The sequence below is a fragment of the Bos grunniens genome, chromosome 2 (assembly GCF_055505025.1).
Source record: "Bos grunniens cultivar Pamir isolate PY7600 chromosome 2, Bosgru_T2T1.0, whole genome shotgun sequence".
Classification (NCBI taxonomy): Eukaryota; Metazoa; Chordata; class Mammalia; order Artiodactyla; family Bovidae; genus Bos; species Bos grunniens.
The window spans coordinates 32771794-32789851 of record NC_141166.1 but is presented as its reverse complement, the minus strand read 5'-3'; the positions used below and the strand labels follow the sequence as shown (position 1 = coordinate 32789851).

The 18058-nt window shown below is 46.4% G+C and overlaps 1 protein-coding gene across 2 annotated transcripts in view; it reads right to left on the bottom strand.

The window, feature by feature from the left end:
* MREG (melanoregulin) overlaps nt 1–17151 on the bottom strand; it is a 69686-nt gene extending 52535 nt beyond the window's left edge. Inside the window, exon 1 of one of the 2 annotated variants that reach the window (XM_086341398.1) lies at nt 16723–17151. In XM_086341398.1, the coding sequence (XP_086197524.1) occupies nt 16723–16817 (95 nt within the window). In that variant the 5' untranslated portion in view covers nt 16818–17151. The remainder of the gene's footprint in view (nt 1–16722) is intronic. The other variant, XM_086341408.1, reaches the window with a different exon arrangement.
* Between the last annotated feature and the right edge of the window lie 907 nt (nt 17152–18058).

The window sequence follows — 18058 nt, the reverse complement described above, 5'->3', positions numbered from 1 at the left end:
ACACAGACATGGTCCCTATCCTTGGACCTTGGAGTCTAGGGAGGGACAGAGAGTAATGAATGATCACATGACAGTATAATTAAAAACAGTGGTAACTGCTATAAAGGGGGAATTCAGGGAGCTGTTAGAGGCAGTGGGGGTAGGCATTAGGTAGGTGTTGTGAAAAAGGGATTTAAATGGGTTTTAAGCTGAAAGACAAGAAACAGAGTTCCAAACAAAGGAAATGGCATGTTCAAAGGCCCTGGGGTAGACTGAAGCAGGGCCAAGGTAGTAAAAGAAGGGGGCTGTTGGCTCGTGAGTGAAAGAGAAGCTGAGGAGACAGCTGGGGCCAGATACTCTTGGCTCTGTAGGCCGTGTTTTCTAACATTCTTTAGAAATGTGGTCTTTATTCCTAGGAGCTAGGTAAGATGCAGAAGGGCTTTAAAGCAGGACTGCAATGTGACATGAACAACATTACACCTTTAAAGATCTTTCTAACTTACACACAAAAAAACTAAGAACGTGGCATCTGATCCCATCACTCCATGGCAAATACAGGGGAAAAAGTGGAAACAGTGACAGATTTTCTTTTCTTGGGCTCCATCACTGCGGATGGTAACTGCAGCCATGAAATTAAAAGACACTTGCTCCTTGGAAGAAAAGCTATGACAAACCTAGACAATATATTAAAAAGCAGAGATATTACTTTGCCAACAAAGGTCAGTATAGTTAAAGCTATGGTCTTTCCAGTAGTCATGTACGGATGTGAGAGTTGGACCATAAAAAGAGCTGAGCACCAAAGAATTGATGCTTTTGAACTGTGGTGTTGGAAAAGACTCTTCAGAGTCCCTTGGACTGCAAGGAGATCAAACCAGTCAATCCTAAAGGAAACCAATCCTGAATATTCACTGGAAGGACTGATGCTGAAGCTAAAGCTCCAGTACTTTAACCACCTTATGTGGAGAGCTGACTCATTGGAAAAGACCCTGATGCTGGGAAAGACTAGAGGCAAAAGGAAAAGGAGGTGGCAGACGATGAGATGGTTAGATAGCATCACCAACTCAAAGGACATGAATTTGAGCAAACTCTGGGAGACAGTGGAGGTCAGAGAAGCCTGGCATGCTGCAGTCGATGGGGTTGAAAACAGTCGGACACAACTCAGCGACTGAACAATGACAACAACAAAGAATACTCAAGTTCATCGAGTCAGAAAGTACACTGGGGACTTTCCTGGTGGTCCACTGGCTAAGAATCCCAACTCTCAATTCAGGGGATTCAGGTTCTATCCCTGGTCAGGGAACTAGATCTCAGATGCTGCAACTTAGACCCAGCCCAGCCAAATAATCATTTTTTTTTTTTTTTAATAAAAGAAAGTCATTGGTAGATGAGAAGGGCCAGGAGTGGGAGGAGGTGGGGAGCGGGAAGGGAGTCTTAGTGTTTAATAGGGATAGAGTTTCAGTTTAGGAAGGTGAAAAATCCGAGAGGTGGATGATGGTGAAAGTTGTACAACAATGTGAATGTGCTTAGAGCCACTGAACTGTACAGTTAGATATAGTTAACACGGCTTCCCTGGTGGCTCAGATGGTAAAGCATCTGCCTGCAATGTGGGAGACCCGGGTTTGATTCCTGGGTCGGGAAGATCCCGTGAAGAAGGAAATGGCAATCCACTCCGGCACTCTTGCCTGGAAAATCCCATGGACAGAGGAGCCTGACAGGCTACAGTCCATGGGGTCGCAAAGAGTTGGACACGACTGAGCGACTTCACTTTAACATGAAACTGAAAGTCGCTTGGTCGTGTCCAACTCATTGCAACCCCATGGACTGTACAGCCCATGGAATTCTCCAGGCAAGAATACTGGAGTGGGTAGCCTGTCTCTTCTCCAGGGGATCTTTCCAACCCAGGGATCAAACCCAGGTCTCCCACATTGCAGGCAGATTCTTTACCAGCTGAGCCACAAGGGAAGCCCAAGAATACTGGAGTGGGTAGCCTATCCCTTCTCCAGCAGATCTTTCTGACCCAGGAATCGAACCGGGGTCTCATGCATTGCAGGCAGATTCTTTAACTGAGCTATCAGGGAAGACCATGGTTAACATAGTATGCTTTATATTATGTGACTTTTACCACAATTAAAAAAAAAAAAAAAGATCTTTCTGGCTACAGTGTGGAGAATGCTTCAGAGGGGTGAAGGGTGGACCTGTGGGATTCATTAAGATGGAACTGAAACAACTCAGGTGAGACAGGATAGGTATTACCCACATAATCCAGGAGCAGGAGAGAGTAAAAGCTCTCTGGCTTTTCACCTGCACGGTGAGTGATGCCCTCGTCTGAGGCAGAGCTACAGTGCCCCACAGCCACAGGGTGGCCAGCACATCTGCAGGTGTGATGGGAGGGAATGGCAAAGGAGGACAGACAGTGGGCGCCTGATAAGCAGACAGCATCTGGGAAGGAAGGATAAGAGTAACCGACAACTGGGCTGAAGGTAATGTTAAGGCTTAAACCAACATGAAATATTCAGAAGTTGGCACTAAGGAGATGTTGCAACAGGAAGCAAAGTTTGGGTCTCCAAACTGGTGTTCAGCACAGGAACTCTCCCAGCTAGGGAAGGACTCCAGCACTTGAGTGATGAGGTCTGGGTCAGGCTTGGGAGAGCCAACCACGGCCCGCTCATGAAAACTGGGACAGAGAGGGGATGGGAGCTTGGAGCCAAGGTCTACAGGAGGCCAGCTACCTGAACGGATATTGAAAAGTGCTCTTGAAGTCTCTCCAGTTCAGAAGTGCAGGGGCTGAGACTGGATAGAGTGATCAGAACTATGGAGAAGGAGCGACTTTCAGGGAGTCAGACACAGATCAGCCACAAGATTGTCAGAAATGCCCTGTTTTCCCTTAGCTGCCTGACACTGCAAAAGCTGAACAGAGAGACCCACTACTCACTCCTTTTAAGAATGATGAGCCAACAAATAGGGAGGCAAATGATGCCTTGGTGCCTATATGAGCTTTACCAAGCATGTCTATCTCATTCATTCATTCATTTATTCAACAACCGTATACTGCTACTGGGCTGGATGCTCTAGAAACTCACAAATAAACAGGGCATTGCCCCTGTTGCTGGTGTGACTATAATGCAAGGAGGCAAGTGAATTTTAAGTGCAAACAGAAAAGTTGTAGGAACAAAGAAAGAGAGACACATTATGTGTGATGAGAAGGAAGTTGAAGACAGATTACATGGAGTAAATACTAACCCAGACCTGAGGAGTACAGCCTTTCTCCAGGAAGAGAAGCAAAGGGAATGGTGTTCCTGACAGAGGGAACACCACCTACAGCGTATGGAAACTCAAAGTGTCCACAGGGTGGGGGAACTCCCAAGTGTTCACGCAGGGCTAACCACACAGGCTCCCAAGGAGGGAAATGGACAGACAGAAAGAAAAGGACATTTGGGGTCTGCTGGAGTTCAACTTTTGTTCTGGGAACGGTGACAAGTTATCGAAGCGATTTTGAGCCTTGTCAGGTCTGAGTTTTACAGCAACAACTCTCGATAAAGAAGGAACAGGGCTTAGGAGGCTGTCACAATCAACGGTCACAAGAGGGTAGGTGTGGCTTTCCTGCCATGGTCTTCGAGTTCCTAGTGTCGGGGGCCTCGGGGCCACTGTGGGGGAGCGGTGGGGCAGGAGATGAGCAGGGCTGCTCGGCAGAGAGAGGAAGATGCTCATAAACCAAGCACAACCACAACAGCTGGTTCAATCTGTAATTTGTGAGAGTTACAGAGAAGATTCCTTTGGGGCATAGGAAAGGTGGTATTCTATTGCTAAATCAGTCCACGTTTAATTCGAAACATTTTGAGATACTGGTTGGGGCACAAGTGAAGGAGGGCGCGGGCTTGAGGAACAAGAGGAGGGAACAGCAAGCATGGGTTCCTGCAGCATCAGAGACTCAGTCATGGCTGCCCTATTGACCCCAGATGGGTGACACGGAGGTGGGAGGAGGGGAGTCAGTGCTGACCACGTGAGGGTGATGTCTTTACGGAGGATGGGAGGAGCCACAGCTGACCTGCATACCTGCAGGACACGCAGAGAGCACTCAGGATCTGGGCTTAGGACCAAGGACAGGGCAGGAAACCTAGATGTGGGAGAAACACTCATGCATCTCCATCACCGCAGAAGCCAGGGGAGCAGAGGAAGCATCTGGGAACAAGGAGGAAGGAAAGGGAGGGAATGAAGAAGGACCTCAGAGGAATGGAAAAGGAGACTACAGAGAGCAGGAGAGCCCAGGGAGCGAGAATGCTGGACAAAGAGGAATTCTCCAGAGCAGGCGGCACCGGACAGTGTCAGAGCGTGAAGAGCGTGAACTCCAACGTCTTTATGCCCAAACAATTTTGCGGCCAGTAAAACCACACAGCGCTTTACCCCAGGCCCTCCACACTCTATCCCTCCCTCTGTACAACCATCTGAGGTCTCAGGGGGCAGCGGACAGTGACGCTATCCCACTTGGCAGATGCGGACGAGACTCCACAGTTGTTTGACTTCTCCCGGGACAGGATGGTCCCCACCCTCCAGCACAAGGTCCTTGATGGGACATCTCTAAGCACCCACAGTCATAGAGTTCATAGAGTGCGTCCAAGTGCTGTGATGGGATGGGTCCTCAAACATAGGGGCTCAGATACTGACTCCAGGTGTGAAGTGGTTCCCGACTTCCCTGGGAAGCAAATTCCCCGGGGACTTCTCCTCAAGGCATCCAAACCCCGGGGGCACAGTTTTCACCAGGGCAGTACACATCCCTCTCAGATCCTGAAACCTGAGTTACATTCCAGAAACTCAGTCTTTCATTTTTCCCCAAATCTGTTTCATTTGTTTGCCTCAACAAGTTGATAGGTTCCACTCCTCTAAGGCAGGGATGAAAAGTGAAAGTGTTTGTTGCTGGGTCGTGTCCAACTCTTTGCGAACTATGGACTGTAGCCCGCCAGGCTATCTGTCCATGGGATTTCCCAGGCAAGAAGACTGGAGCAGGTTGCCATTTCCTTCTCCAGGGGATCTTCCCAACCCAGAGATCAAACCTGGGTCTCCTACATTGCAGGCAGATTCTTCACCATCTGAGTCACCGGGATGTACTCAGTATTTCTTCACAACCCACATCACCTGGTGAGGGCGGGCACAGAGAAGCTGCTTTACAAGTACTTTTAAAAGTTACAGAGCTGTGACCTCAGTGTACTAAAGGAAATCCCAGACATAACTCATTACAAGTTCCCTAATGCAGGAGGTTTAGACATTAGCCAGAATCCACTTGAATGAGTGTGTGCTTAATCGCTCAATTGTATCAGACTCTCTGCGACCCCATGGACTCTAGCCCACAGGGCTCCTTTGTCAAATGGAAATTTCCAGATAAGAATACTGGAGTGGGTTGCCATCCCTTCTCCAGGGGATCTTCCTGATCCAGGGATCGAACTTGAGTCTCTTGTGTCTGCTCTGGCAGGCAGATTCTTTACCACTGTGCCACCTGGGAAGGTGATAAACAGCATCTGACCTTGAAAAATCTGGCCACTTTTGGCTTCGTAAGCCACAATTTCCTGGCTTGTTTTGAGAAGATTATGACAAGTGCCTTCTTGGCCAGTCTCTCATTGTTGTTTAGTAGCTAAGTCATGCTCTTCTCTTTGCAACCCCATGGACTATAGCCTGCCAGGCTCCTCTGTCCATGGGATTTCCCAGACAAGAATACTGGAGCAGGCTGCCATTTTATTCTCCAGGGAATCTTCCCAACTCAGGGATCAAATCCACGTCTCCTGTATTGGCAGGTGGATTCTTTACCACCGAGCCACCAGGGAAGCCCCTTGGCCAGTCAGTCCTACCCTCTCACCATCAGTTAATCAATATTTCTCTGTCTTCTCTCTCTTCTCCCCACCCCACAAGCACATACACATACACACAGACACACACATACGACTCCAGCCAACATCTAACAGTACCACCCATCCTTAACCTAAAATCCCGAAGGCAGCTGTGTAGGAAGGTCAACACTGGCCTGCTTGGATGTCTCCAGACAGGCAGTGCCTCTCCAGCATCCCCTAATTAGGAGCAGTGCTCCCCTGACAACCCGAGTCTCAGACTCTGCCTGCCTAGTCACTGATCCTCTCCCCAGGGGACAATATAAAACAAGGGAGAGAACCAAGGGCTTCTGCCCCAGGGTGAGCAATGACTCTCATCCGAGTGATGCTCTCAAGCTCGGGATCTGGGCGGTTGTTCTCCTCTGCAGAGCAGCCCCCTACTCCACTTGGCTGCCTCCTCACTTGGACCTCACTCCCACCACCTTCTTCTTATCTATTCAAGTTACAAACCTGGTTTCTTTGAAGGCCTAGAGAGGTGGGGGCACACCACTAAATAAATCATTAAGTTAATAATTTCACGAAAACACCAATCAAGGTAAAAGTGAACGAGGGCTTGAACTCATAGAGAAGGACCTGTCAGACCAGCCTGGTTCCCAAGATCCCTGCTCCCCATTCCTTTCATCCTGCTCCATCACCCAGGCAAGGCAGTATCTGCTTTGTTTTAAAACTTTGAACCCTTAGTGTGGAGAGTCCAGAGTGAAGAAAAACCTAAAGCGAACTAAAGCAGCAGCTCGGGAAACCTCTGTGCACGCAAGCCTGCAAAGCATTGTGGGATCTTTGTGTAAAGAGAACTCCGTGCGAAGGCCCTGGGGTCTGGGACAGAGCCCAGGACGACAGACGGCAGGGAGAAGAGGGCACTGGATCGGAGCTTCATTCTCCCTCCCTCCCTCCCCTGTGAAATGATCTCTAAAGGTTCTGAGGAAAGTGAGAGAGCCCGTTTTGCCGCTGGCCGCCATCTGCTGATGATAAATATTTTATGAACTTAGGGCATCTGAGAGGTGACTCTGAAGTTACACACGAAGCGAAGCAAAGGCTGTTTTTTCTCCCAGAAGGTAAGATGAGCAAAGTTTCAGCTTCCATCCCCAACCCCACCGAGGGTGTGAGGCCAATCCTCTCGGGATTCTTTTCTTCCAGTACCAATAGGGCTAAGGGAGACTCCAGGCTTAGAAACATCAGTATTAATCCAATGTTTGAACATGATTGAACCCCAAGTCTAAACATCGTCCAAAGGATTCTGGCGCTTTTCTCAGTGTTTAAACACTTGGTCTCATGACATCCTTCAACAGCAGAGGTATCTACCTTCTCAATATGTAAGAAGAAAACTCCGGGTGCTTTTCTGGGCCCCTCTTGCTCCCTGACATGCTCTCACCCTTCATGCCTTCCCATCCCAAGGCTGAAACAGAGTCTCACATCATCACGGGTTTCATTCACTGCTTTAAAAGCCTGAAGATGGTTCTGACAAGAAGTCTGTGAAGAAGGCAGGGGAAGCCTGATTTTTCTGCCAGATGAGGAAACACTGGGGCTCGGGAAGATTAGACTCAGCCCTTGGTCTCTGCCTTGTTTACACTAACTAACTCCTCGTCTCACGGCTTTAAATGCCATCTTCTTGAGGAAGATTCTCAAACCTGTAACTGAATCCCCAGCTCAGACCACGTTCTCAAGTCCCAGACTCCTGCACGGCCTGCCTTCTTCCCTTCTCCATGAGGATGCCTGGTTCACAGCTCAAGTTCAACATGGTGCACCAAGCCGCTGACCTTCCCTCCAAACCTCCCCACCAACAGTCTCCCCACCTAGAAGATGGGAAACCTATCCTTCCTCAGGCCAAACCCTTCAAGTCATCCTTAGCTCTCTCACTCCCAACATCTAATCCAACAGAAAATCCTACTGACCGTACATTAAACAAATGCCCATCTCTAGCAGTACCGCTCCTCAGGTCAAAGAAGAATTCCTGCAATTTTTTTTTCCACTGATCTACCTTTTTCCAGGTTTGGAAGATCCCATGGAGAAGGGAATGGCTACCCACTCCAGTATTCTTGCCTGGGAAATCCCATGGACAAGAGAAGTCTGGAGGGCTACAGTCCGTGGGCTTGCGAAGAGTTGGTCGGACAAGACTGATCGTCTAACGCTTTCTTTCACTTTCACCTTTTTCAACCACTGTCTCTACCAATTCTCTTCTTAACACAATTAAAGTGATCTTTTCAATATGTCAATCGATTCCTGTCACCCCTCCCTCACAACCCTCCAGGGGCTTCCATCTGACATAGAATACAAGCCCAGGTCACACCGTGGTCTATAATCCCCACATGACATGCCAGCCACTCTGGTCTCTCTGCTGTTCCCTGAACCCACCAGTCACGGGCCATTTCCAGGCCCTTGCACTGGCTGATCCTTCCACCTATGATAGTGCTCCCTCCCCACCCCCACCCCTATATCCACATGCCTCGCTCCCTCCCCTCCTTCATATCACTGTTTAAATATCCCTTCTTCAATGAGGCTTACTCTGACCAATCTACTTAAAACTGCATGCATGCTCTCCTGCCCCGACTCGATTTATGGGGTCTACATCCCTGGGTTGGGGGAGGTGCAGAGCAGATGGTGGTTTTTGGAATCAACTCCCTGCAGATACTTAGGGATGACCGTATTTGTTTACCTTCTGATTTATTTATCAATACTATGTTTACTGTTTGTTGTGCTCCCCTAAAACCATAATAAAAGCCCCTTGAGGATACAATCTGTATCTCTTTTGCTCAATGATGTACGTGGAGTGCTTAGAACAGGACCTGACACTTAATGGATGCTCAATTTGCTGAATGAATGAATGTTGACTTCCCAACATCACAGGACTCTGAATGGCAGAAACGAGGCTGGAATCCCACTCTCCAGACTCACAGACAAGCTCTTAACATCTTTGAGCTGTTTAAATTCATGAAGGTGGGGCTCAGAGTCTTCCAGACGAAGGAGACAGTAAGCATATATACTCATGTCTGGTGGTGATCAGCCTCTGAAGGAATAAGGGCCAGAGTGAGAGTGAAAAGTACTGTTTGAAAGAGTGTGGTCAGGGAAGATCTTTCTGATAAAAGAACTTTAAATAGAGACCTGAATTGAGGAAGGGAGTTTCCCAGGTAAGTGAAGAAAGAACACGCTAGGCAGGGAGGGCGCTAAGAGTGTATCTGAGGACCCAGGAGGAGGCCAATGTGACTGAAGAATGAACAATTTGCCCCCTTGTGCTGACTTTAAAATCTATACCATGTGTAATAGCCCCAAACTGGAAACCACCCAAAAGTCCACCAACAGAAGAATGGGTGAACCAAAGGGAATACACTATAAAATCCACTAACAGAAGAATGGGCCAATCAGTGGGAATACACCATCAAGCAGTGAGAACCACTGCATGCCCCAGCTGGGGCCGAGCTCACAAAGTCAAGCACACACACAGTTTGACTCTACGTATGTAAAGTTTAAAAGCAGGCAAACTAAAGTCCATTTTTAAGGTGCATACATAGGCGGAAAAGCTATCAAGAAAAGCAAGGAAATGACTATCACAAAAGTCTAGATATAATCAGGGGTGGGGGGTGGGGTTGCCCACAGCTATCTCTTGCCTTGGGTGGTGATTATAGGAGTATCCATCTCGTAGTTGTTTTTTTTTTTTTAAAGTTTGTGTGTGTGTGTGTGTGTGTTTTTTAATGTGGACCATTTTTTAAAGTCGTTATTGAATTTGTTTCAATATTGCTTCTTTTTTATGTGTTTGGTTTTTGGCCACCAGGCATGTGGGATCTTGGCTCCCCAACTAGGGATTGAACCTGTACCCCGCGCACTGGAAGGCAGTCTTAACCACTGGACCACCATGGAAATCCCTGTAGTTGTGTTTTACACTGTATATGTGCTTGTATATTTTCAGTCTTTGATATACAAACACAAGATTTTAAAAGTTAAGAAAAAAATAATGAGAGGCAATACAGCAAACTCTTAACTCCTTTCCAGGCAGTACAGGGGTTCTTTAGATATATACAGTCTCACCAAAATTATTTTCCAAAAAAAAAGACACCAAAGAACAGAGTGCAGGGCCTATTACTGGTTGCAAAACAAATATGTACTGTTGTTGTTCAGTCGCTCAGTTGTGTCCGACTCTTCACAACCCCACGGACTGCAGCATGCCAGACTTCTCTGTCCTTCACTATCTCCCGGAGCTTGCTCAAACTCATGGTCATCCAGTCAGTGATGCCATCCAACCATCTCATCCTCTGTCAACCCGTTCTCCTCCTGCCTTCAATCTTTCCCAGCATGAGGGTCTTTTCCAATGAGTCAGTTCTTCGCATCAGGTGGCCAAAGTACTGGAGTTTCAGCTTCAGCATCAGTCCTTCCAATGACTATTCAGGATTGATTTCCTTTAGGATTGACTGGTTTGATCTCCTTGCAGTCCAAGGAACTCTCAATAGTCTTCTCTAACACCACAGTTAAAAAGCACTGATTCTTCGGTGCTCGGCTTTCTTTATAGTCCAACTCTCACGTCCACACATGACTACTGGAAAAACCATAGCTTTGACTAGACAGATCTTTGTCGGCAAAGTAATGTCTCTGCTTTTTAATATGCTGTCTAGGTTGGTCATAGCTTCCAAGGAGCAAACGTCTTTTAATTTCATGGCTGCAGTCACCATCTGCCATCAGCTATAAGTATACATAAAACCCCTCCCTCTTGGACCGCTCTCCCACACTCTCCCTATCCCACCCCCTAGGTCATCACAGAGCAACAAGCTGAGCTCCCTGTGCTATACAACAGTTCCCACTAGCTGTCTACTTTACACATGGCAGTGTATATATGTCATCCCCAATCTCCCAAACGATGCCACCCTCCCCTTTTCCGACTGTGTCCACACATCTCCTTACTACGTATACGTCTCTATTCCTACTCTGCAAATAGATTCATCTGTTCCATTTTTCTAGATTCTACATATATGCCTTAATATACAGCTATCAAGTTTGTGGCAACTTGTCACAGCAGTCCTGGAACCTAATAACAGGTACCCCACTGTTTCTTTTAATTAGCAACATGAAATCTTGGGTCAAAACGTCATTCGCTATTTTACAGACAAATAAATAATGATACAGCCATTCCAAAATGATCCATTTGCATCATCGTCCTGTCCTCAGCACATATGGATATTTTGTTGTCACTGTGATCATTACTTACTCTACTTGAGAAAAACAGTGCAGAGAAGAATGGCTTTCAGAACTTCAAAATTTACATAGATGATGGACAAGATGAACATTCCATGATTCATTCCTAAACCTGGGATGAAGGTGAGGAAATAGTGAGACTGAATAAAACCTTTGGCTTTTTTATCACAGAAGCCTGGTGTCAAGCCCACATCCGGCCATGGATCATTTCTCCAAGCCTAGACTTGTTCTAAGCTTCCTGGTGTTAGAAATGCCTACTCACATATTTGCTGGTGAAGCCGACCTTGGCAGCTGGATCACAGTCATGATTCACACATCGTAGGCCTTCAGGCTCCTTCCCAGGACTACACACAACCTTGATGCCCCTGTATTCCATGTCAAACAGAATTTCAGCTGACATAAGGCCACAGAAAGAAGACAGTCTGCATCAAGCCTGGAACAGCGCTTCAAGGCTGCACCTTAAAGTCAGATGCCTTCCCTGGACAGAAGAAGAAACTAAGATTCAAGGAAGTTACAAGACTTCCCCAAAGTCCCACAGACAACTAATAGTTGGGACAAGGACTCAGGTTTCTTAACTCCCCCTGGGCTTGGCTCTCAAGGTGAGGTTGCCCCTGCATCCAGGCAGAAGAATTAAACTAAGGAAGGACAAAGAAGAAAGGAAAAGGAGCAAAGAGTCACCATGGGCAGGAGCTAAAGCTAGTGACATCTACCAGTGTCTAGGATATAAACACCATCAGTTCAATTTGGAAACTGTTTGGTAGCTTTCTAAATTTTCTGCAATGCAAGGAATAAACTCTGAAGTCAAACAGACATGGATTCAAATTCTGACTCTCCAACTTACCAGTTGTGACTGTGAACTAATTATTTAAACACTCTAAGCCCTGAGTTCCTTACCTATAAAATGAGGAATAAATAACACCTATTTTATCTGGTCACTATTGCTGTTCAGTGGCTAAGTCGTGTCTGACTCTTTGGGACCTCATTAACTAATTAACTGCAGCACGCCAGGCTTCCCTGTCCACTATCTCCCAGAGGTTGCTCAAACTCATGTCCGTTGAGTCGATGATGCCATCCAACCATCCCACCCTCTGTCGTCCCCTTCTCCTCCTGCCCTCAATCTTTCAGCATCAGGGTCTTTTCCAATGAGTCAGCTCTCCACATCAGGTGGCCAAAGTATTGGAGCTTCCGCTTCAGCATCAGGACTTCCAATGAATATTCAGGGTTGATTTCAATTTTTAGATCCTGGTTTGATCTCCTTTGCTATTCAATGGACTCTCAAGAGTCTTCTCTAGCACCATAGTTCAAAAGCATCAATTCTTCAGTGTTCAGCTTTCTTTGTGGTCCAACTCTCACATCCACAGATGACTACTGGAAAAAACTGGAGTTTGCTCAAATTAACGTCCACTGAGTCAGTGATGCTATCTAACCATCTCATCTTCTGCCACCCCCTTCTCCTTCTGCCTTCAATCTTTCCCACAGTGACAGAGGATAGAATGCATGGCTTGTAATCTTTCCCATAGCAACAAATGACAGAATGCATGTAAAAAACCTTATACAATAGCACAGTATAGTATGCGCCATTAATATAAGCTTAAGAATGCTAAATACAGATTTGGTGTAGAGGTTACTTATGCAGGGCAAGGACAATGCAGTCATGGATGGATACACAGGGGGGTTCCACTCTACTGCTAATTTTTTTTTAAGGTGGGTGCTGGTATGTGGGTATCTGTTCTGTTATCCTTTATAACATTTTGTTCCAAATATATTTTTTAAAATTACACATAGGAAGAAATTCATAAATTAACAGCTATTATAATTTTTATTAATCAAAAAGTATTTATTCAGTTCTGACTCCACGTGGAGGACTGTGCTGGACACAACAGGGGATGCTAAAGTAGTAAGATTCATCCCCCCCAATCTAGATTAAAATCTACAGTCTGACAGGGGTCACAGCCCCCACCTTACAAGTGAAATAATACCAGGGAGAGTGCAGTAAGGGACTTGAGGGGTAAACAGAAAAAAAAAGAGACACCATAACTGTCTGGGGAGACTTTCTAAGACTTCATCATATAGGCGGCAACTGAAATGGACCTTAAAAACCAAGCAGAATGTTCCACAGTAGAGCAAACAAAAAGATGTCTAGCTAACAATTATGCCATTGACAGCAACACCAGAAGGGAAACCAGCAGGATTAGATGGATCACAGGCACAGAGACGAGAGAATGAGAAATCAGAGGCCAGAGAAGGAGGAAATAGGAAATCAGGCCTGGATGGTCAGCACAGGGGCACTCCATGTACACCGAGAAAAGAACAGCAGATTTCTTTCTCTTGTAACTTTCAAGAGAAGAGTTCTCATGTAGTCATGCAGGGGAAGGAACCAGATCTCATGATGAGTGGGAGGTGAAGGAGGAGGTGGGGGTACAATTGACTGCACTTTAAAGACATCTGCGCCCAACACAAGGGAAAGCAGAGGATGCCAGCTAAAGAAAACAGCAACATGGGGATGAATTTATAGTCAGGGGAGGCCCCAGCATACTTCAAGAGAAAGGGCAAAGAAAGAACTCATGGGACAGAGAAAAACATAGATGCAAGCCAGACAACTGACAGCCATTCCCTTTAGGTCCAAAATTCCAGAAAACGCAAACAAAGCAAGATCAAAAACACAGGGACTTTCCTGGTGGTCCAGTGGTTAAAAATTTGCCTTGTAATGTGGGGGACACCAGTTGGGTTCCTGGTCAGGGAACTGGAATCCCACATGCTGCGGGGCAGCAAAACCCATGCATTGCCACAACTTCCAAGTCTGTGTGCCCCAACTAAGACTCAACGCAGCCAAATAAATCAATAAATATTTCTTAAAAACCACAAGCGGCAATGTCAGATTGGTATAGGAGCTGAGATTAAAAACTAGTTTTGCTGAACTAATGAGGTTCCCTGGTCCGTTTCGGGAAAGGACTGCAGGTGACCACGCACACAAGTGACGAATGTCTTCCTTTCGACCATACCTCTTCCAGCACTATTGCCTTGGGGTATGACATAAAGCCTGATAACCACTGTTTTATGATGGAATAAAGGATTCAGCTGAGGGCAGGCAATGTCTGTACAAAATCTTTTTTTTATAAATGAAAAAAAAATGACATGAAGAATGAAGTTCTTAATAAAATAAAAATTAAGACCATCTGGCCATATGACTTCACCACGTCAAGATTTCAAACCAGTCACTTTGGAAAACAGCCTGGCAGCAACTCAGAAAGTTAAAATGTAAAATTTACTATGTGACCTAGCAATTCCACTTCTAGGTACACACCCAAGAGAATCAAAAACATACGTCCACACAAAAATTTGTACACTAATGTTCACAGAAGCATTATTTTAAAAGCCAAAAAGTGGAAATCACCCAAATATCTATCAATTGATAAATAAAATGTAAAACATCTATGCACTGGAATATTATCCAACAATAAAAAGAGTTAAGTGCTGATAAACCTACAACATAGATGAAACTTGAAAACATTATGCTAAGTGAAAGAAGTCAGATGCAAAAGGCCACACATTGAAGGATTCCGTTTATACAAAATGTCCAGAAGAAGTAAATCTCTAAAGACAAAAAGTAGATTAGTGGTTGACTGTGGGCCTGGGGGATGGCAGGGAGTGGGCAGGGAGGGGAGGGCAGCAAGTGACTGCCAATGAGTATAGTGCTTCTTTTTGGAGTGATGAAAAATGTCCGGAGTTAAGAGTGTTGATGACTGCACAGCTTTGTGAATGTATTAAAAAGCACTGAATTTCACATTTAAAAAAGATTTCAATCTAGACCTTCTAATAATTTGGGCAGGAAAGAACGTGCAGGTATCTATACACTGCATCCTTCTGAGGTACATACTATTATCATTCCCATTTTACATATGAGAAAATTAAAGCACAAAAAGTTTCATAACTTGTGCCAGGTCACCCAGGCTGGAATTTAACCCCAGGCAATCTGGCTCATGAGAACCATGCTATTCTGCCTCAACTGACTCTAAAGCCTTAAAATCACTTGAAAATTCTCTGACTTACAATGTAAACCAAGGCAGGAGAGGGTTGAGATTTTTTAAGACAACCAAAACTATTATCTTAAATAGCAATTCCCAACAGAATACTGGAAAGACCCAAGGCTCTGAGAATGAGACCAAGCTGAAGGCTGTTATTTCAAGTTATTATGAATATTGACAAATTGAGGGTATAATCCAAGCCTGAAATTCCAGACTGCGAGTCTGAGTGAACTCCGGGAGTTGGTGATGGACAGGGAGGCCTGGCGTGCTGCGATTCATGGGGTCGCAAAGAGTCGGACACGACTGAGCGACGGAACTGAACTGATCCACTATTTTAAGACTAGGGGTAGATTACTGGGTTTCTCCCTACCCACAACAATCTAATAATCGAAGTGGGAACACCATTGCAGGAGCAAACAAAAACATTGTGTATGGTGTGTATGCTATACACAGAAAGCAAACAGGACATACATGTTTATGTATATATGTGCTCACTAAACCATGAGTAGCAGATAGCAAGTTCTAAACCCTAAGTCATAGGCGAGAAAGATGAATAAGGACGAAAAAATCAAAGACTGACTGACTGAGGGGGACTTGAAAACTAGCATTTAAGAAAGGGCAGGAAAAATAAAGGTCACCACTTTGAACAAGCTTGGAGGGAATAAGAAGCTTAGATTGTTCCTAGAGCAGTAAGGATGCCTGTCTGATTAAATCAAAGAGTGCACAGCGTGTAATATACCGGAAAACAGGAGTGGACAGGAGGGAAGGGGTTATGTAAGATCTCAAAAGTCATGGGGAGTGTTTGGACTTGACAGAGTAAGAAAAGGTAAATCGTGTTTTTAAAAAGTTGTGAAAGCTTTATCATATTAGTTGCATATTTCATAAGAAACACTGGCTTCCATGTTTTTGCCTACGAAACCCTGGAATTTTGCCTCACCTACTATTTCCTAATTTCATTTCAAATATTTTGTTTCTAACCTACCTACCCCCAAGTCATGCCGAAATGAAACCTTGATTTCAGCAGTCAAGATATAAAATAATTGCTTACAATCACAGCCCTGAACAAAGCCGTGTTGTATGGTCCCTTCACAAAGGCCCTTAGCGCATTGCTAACTTGCATTAATTTCCTCACACTTAATAGCTTAATCTGTCATGAATCAACGTTCCAGTGTCCCCTGAGAAAAATATGTACTTTTTTTAATGTAAAAAATATTTCCTTGCTCTCCGTCCCTGTAAATGTCTTCTCTTCCTAATAGAATTGAGTAACTTTTTTCCTGGGTGAAAGAAATTCACAGTCGCCCATTTCACTGAAATATGCCTATGAAACAGACAATCACAGTTGTATTTAATAGGACCCCTGTGCAAACTTCTCTCCGGTAGTTCTCTGCCCGGGGAGCTGCACCCGAGCTCTTGCCGTTTCCCACACACATCTTCTTGGGTCCCAGGCGCCTCCAAGAATTTGTGCATTCTGGCAAAAACTTTACCCAAGGAACAACCCCCAAGGACCAGGATCTTCTTTAAGGAACCAAGGGGCTTAGTCTGTGCCTCCGTGTGAGCTTAAAACAAGCGCACCTCCCCAGCTCAGAGGAGCACACGGGAACCCCGAGTCCGTGATGCCCGGCGGCGGCCAGGGAGCCCCAGATTACGGCCGGGACGTGCGCGGCACCCACCTGACCAGAGGCTCCTTCTCCGGCACGGCGGGCTCCTCCAGGCACTTGCAGGGGCAGCAGCAGCACGCGGTCCTCAGCCAGTCCCTCAGCCCCATGGAGAGCGAGGTGCCCCGCCGGCGCCGGGCCACTCTGGGGGAGCCGCGGCGGCAAGCGAGCGCGACTGGGGCGCGGCCACCCGACCGGCGTCCAGGTGCGGGCACAGTGGCGGCCGGGGCGTCGCGGGTCGGTCCGTGCGCATCCCGCCGCGGCCGGGGACGCGAGCGAGGCGGGAGGCGCCTCCGCTGCCCCGGAGCTGCGGAGCCGCGCGCTTTCCTCCACTTGGGTTTTGTTTGGGGCGCGGGTTTCGTTGGGGCTTTTCTTCTCGCTCTTTAATTCCCCGGGCGCAAATTGGGGCGCATGCGTCCCCGAGACGCTCCGCTGCTGCCCTCTAAGGAGGAAGCCGGGACTCCAGCCGCCAGATGGCAGAATCCGAGGGCGCAGCTGGGGATGGGGCTAGGGGAGGGAGGAGCCCGCCCCCGAGTCACAGAGCACGAGGTTGGGCTGGATCTATTCACACGTTTTATTGGGTTCACTGCCCGAGGAAATAAAAGGTCCTCCTTCCCACCCCCACCCCTTGCCTTCAAAGCAGAGGTTAGGGCATATTTTTAGCCTGTCAGCGCCACACGGGGTAAAAGTTAGCAAAAATGGATTCATGCATTATAGAAGTGAGCTTTTTAAGTACAACGTTCACAACGAATTTTAAAAAATTGTTTACAAGTCACCCAGCCCTTGAATAATTTTCTGAAAAAAAGGCAACCTCTGTCATTAGCTTTTTGACTTCCCCAGTGGCTCAGTGGTCAAGAATCCGCCTGCCAGTGCAGGAGAGGCTGGAGAGCCAGGTTGGATTCCTGAGTCAGGAAGATCCCCTGGAGGAAAAAATGGCAACCCACTCCAGGATTCTTGCCGGGAAATCCCACGGACAGGGGCCCTGTCCATGGGACTGGGGGGCTACAGTCCATGGGGTCCCAAAGAGTTGACTGCGACTGAATTTTTTACTATTTTCCAGATTTTAAACACACACACACACATACACTTAATGCTTATGCAAACATGTAAGTATAGGCACCCATAGCCTTTCCCCTTTATACTCAGTGCCATACTCCACACATTTCTGTCCCTGGCTTTTTTCACTCAGTTTACAACACAGACTGTCCCACCAGCACATGAAGAACTTCTTCTCTATGATCTTTAACAGTTGCATTTATGTAGTTGATGCCCTTATGTTTTTTTAACCAGATGCCAATGGATGAATAATAAGTTCATTACAGCCATTTATTATTAAAATAATGCTGCAGTA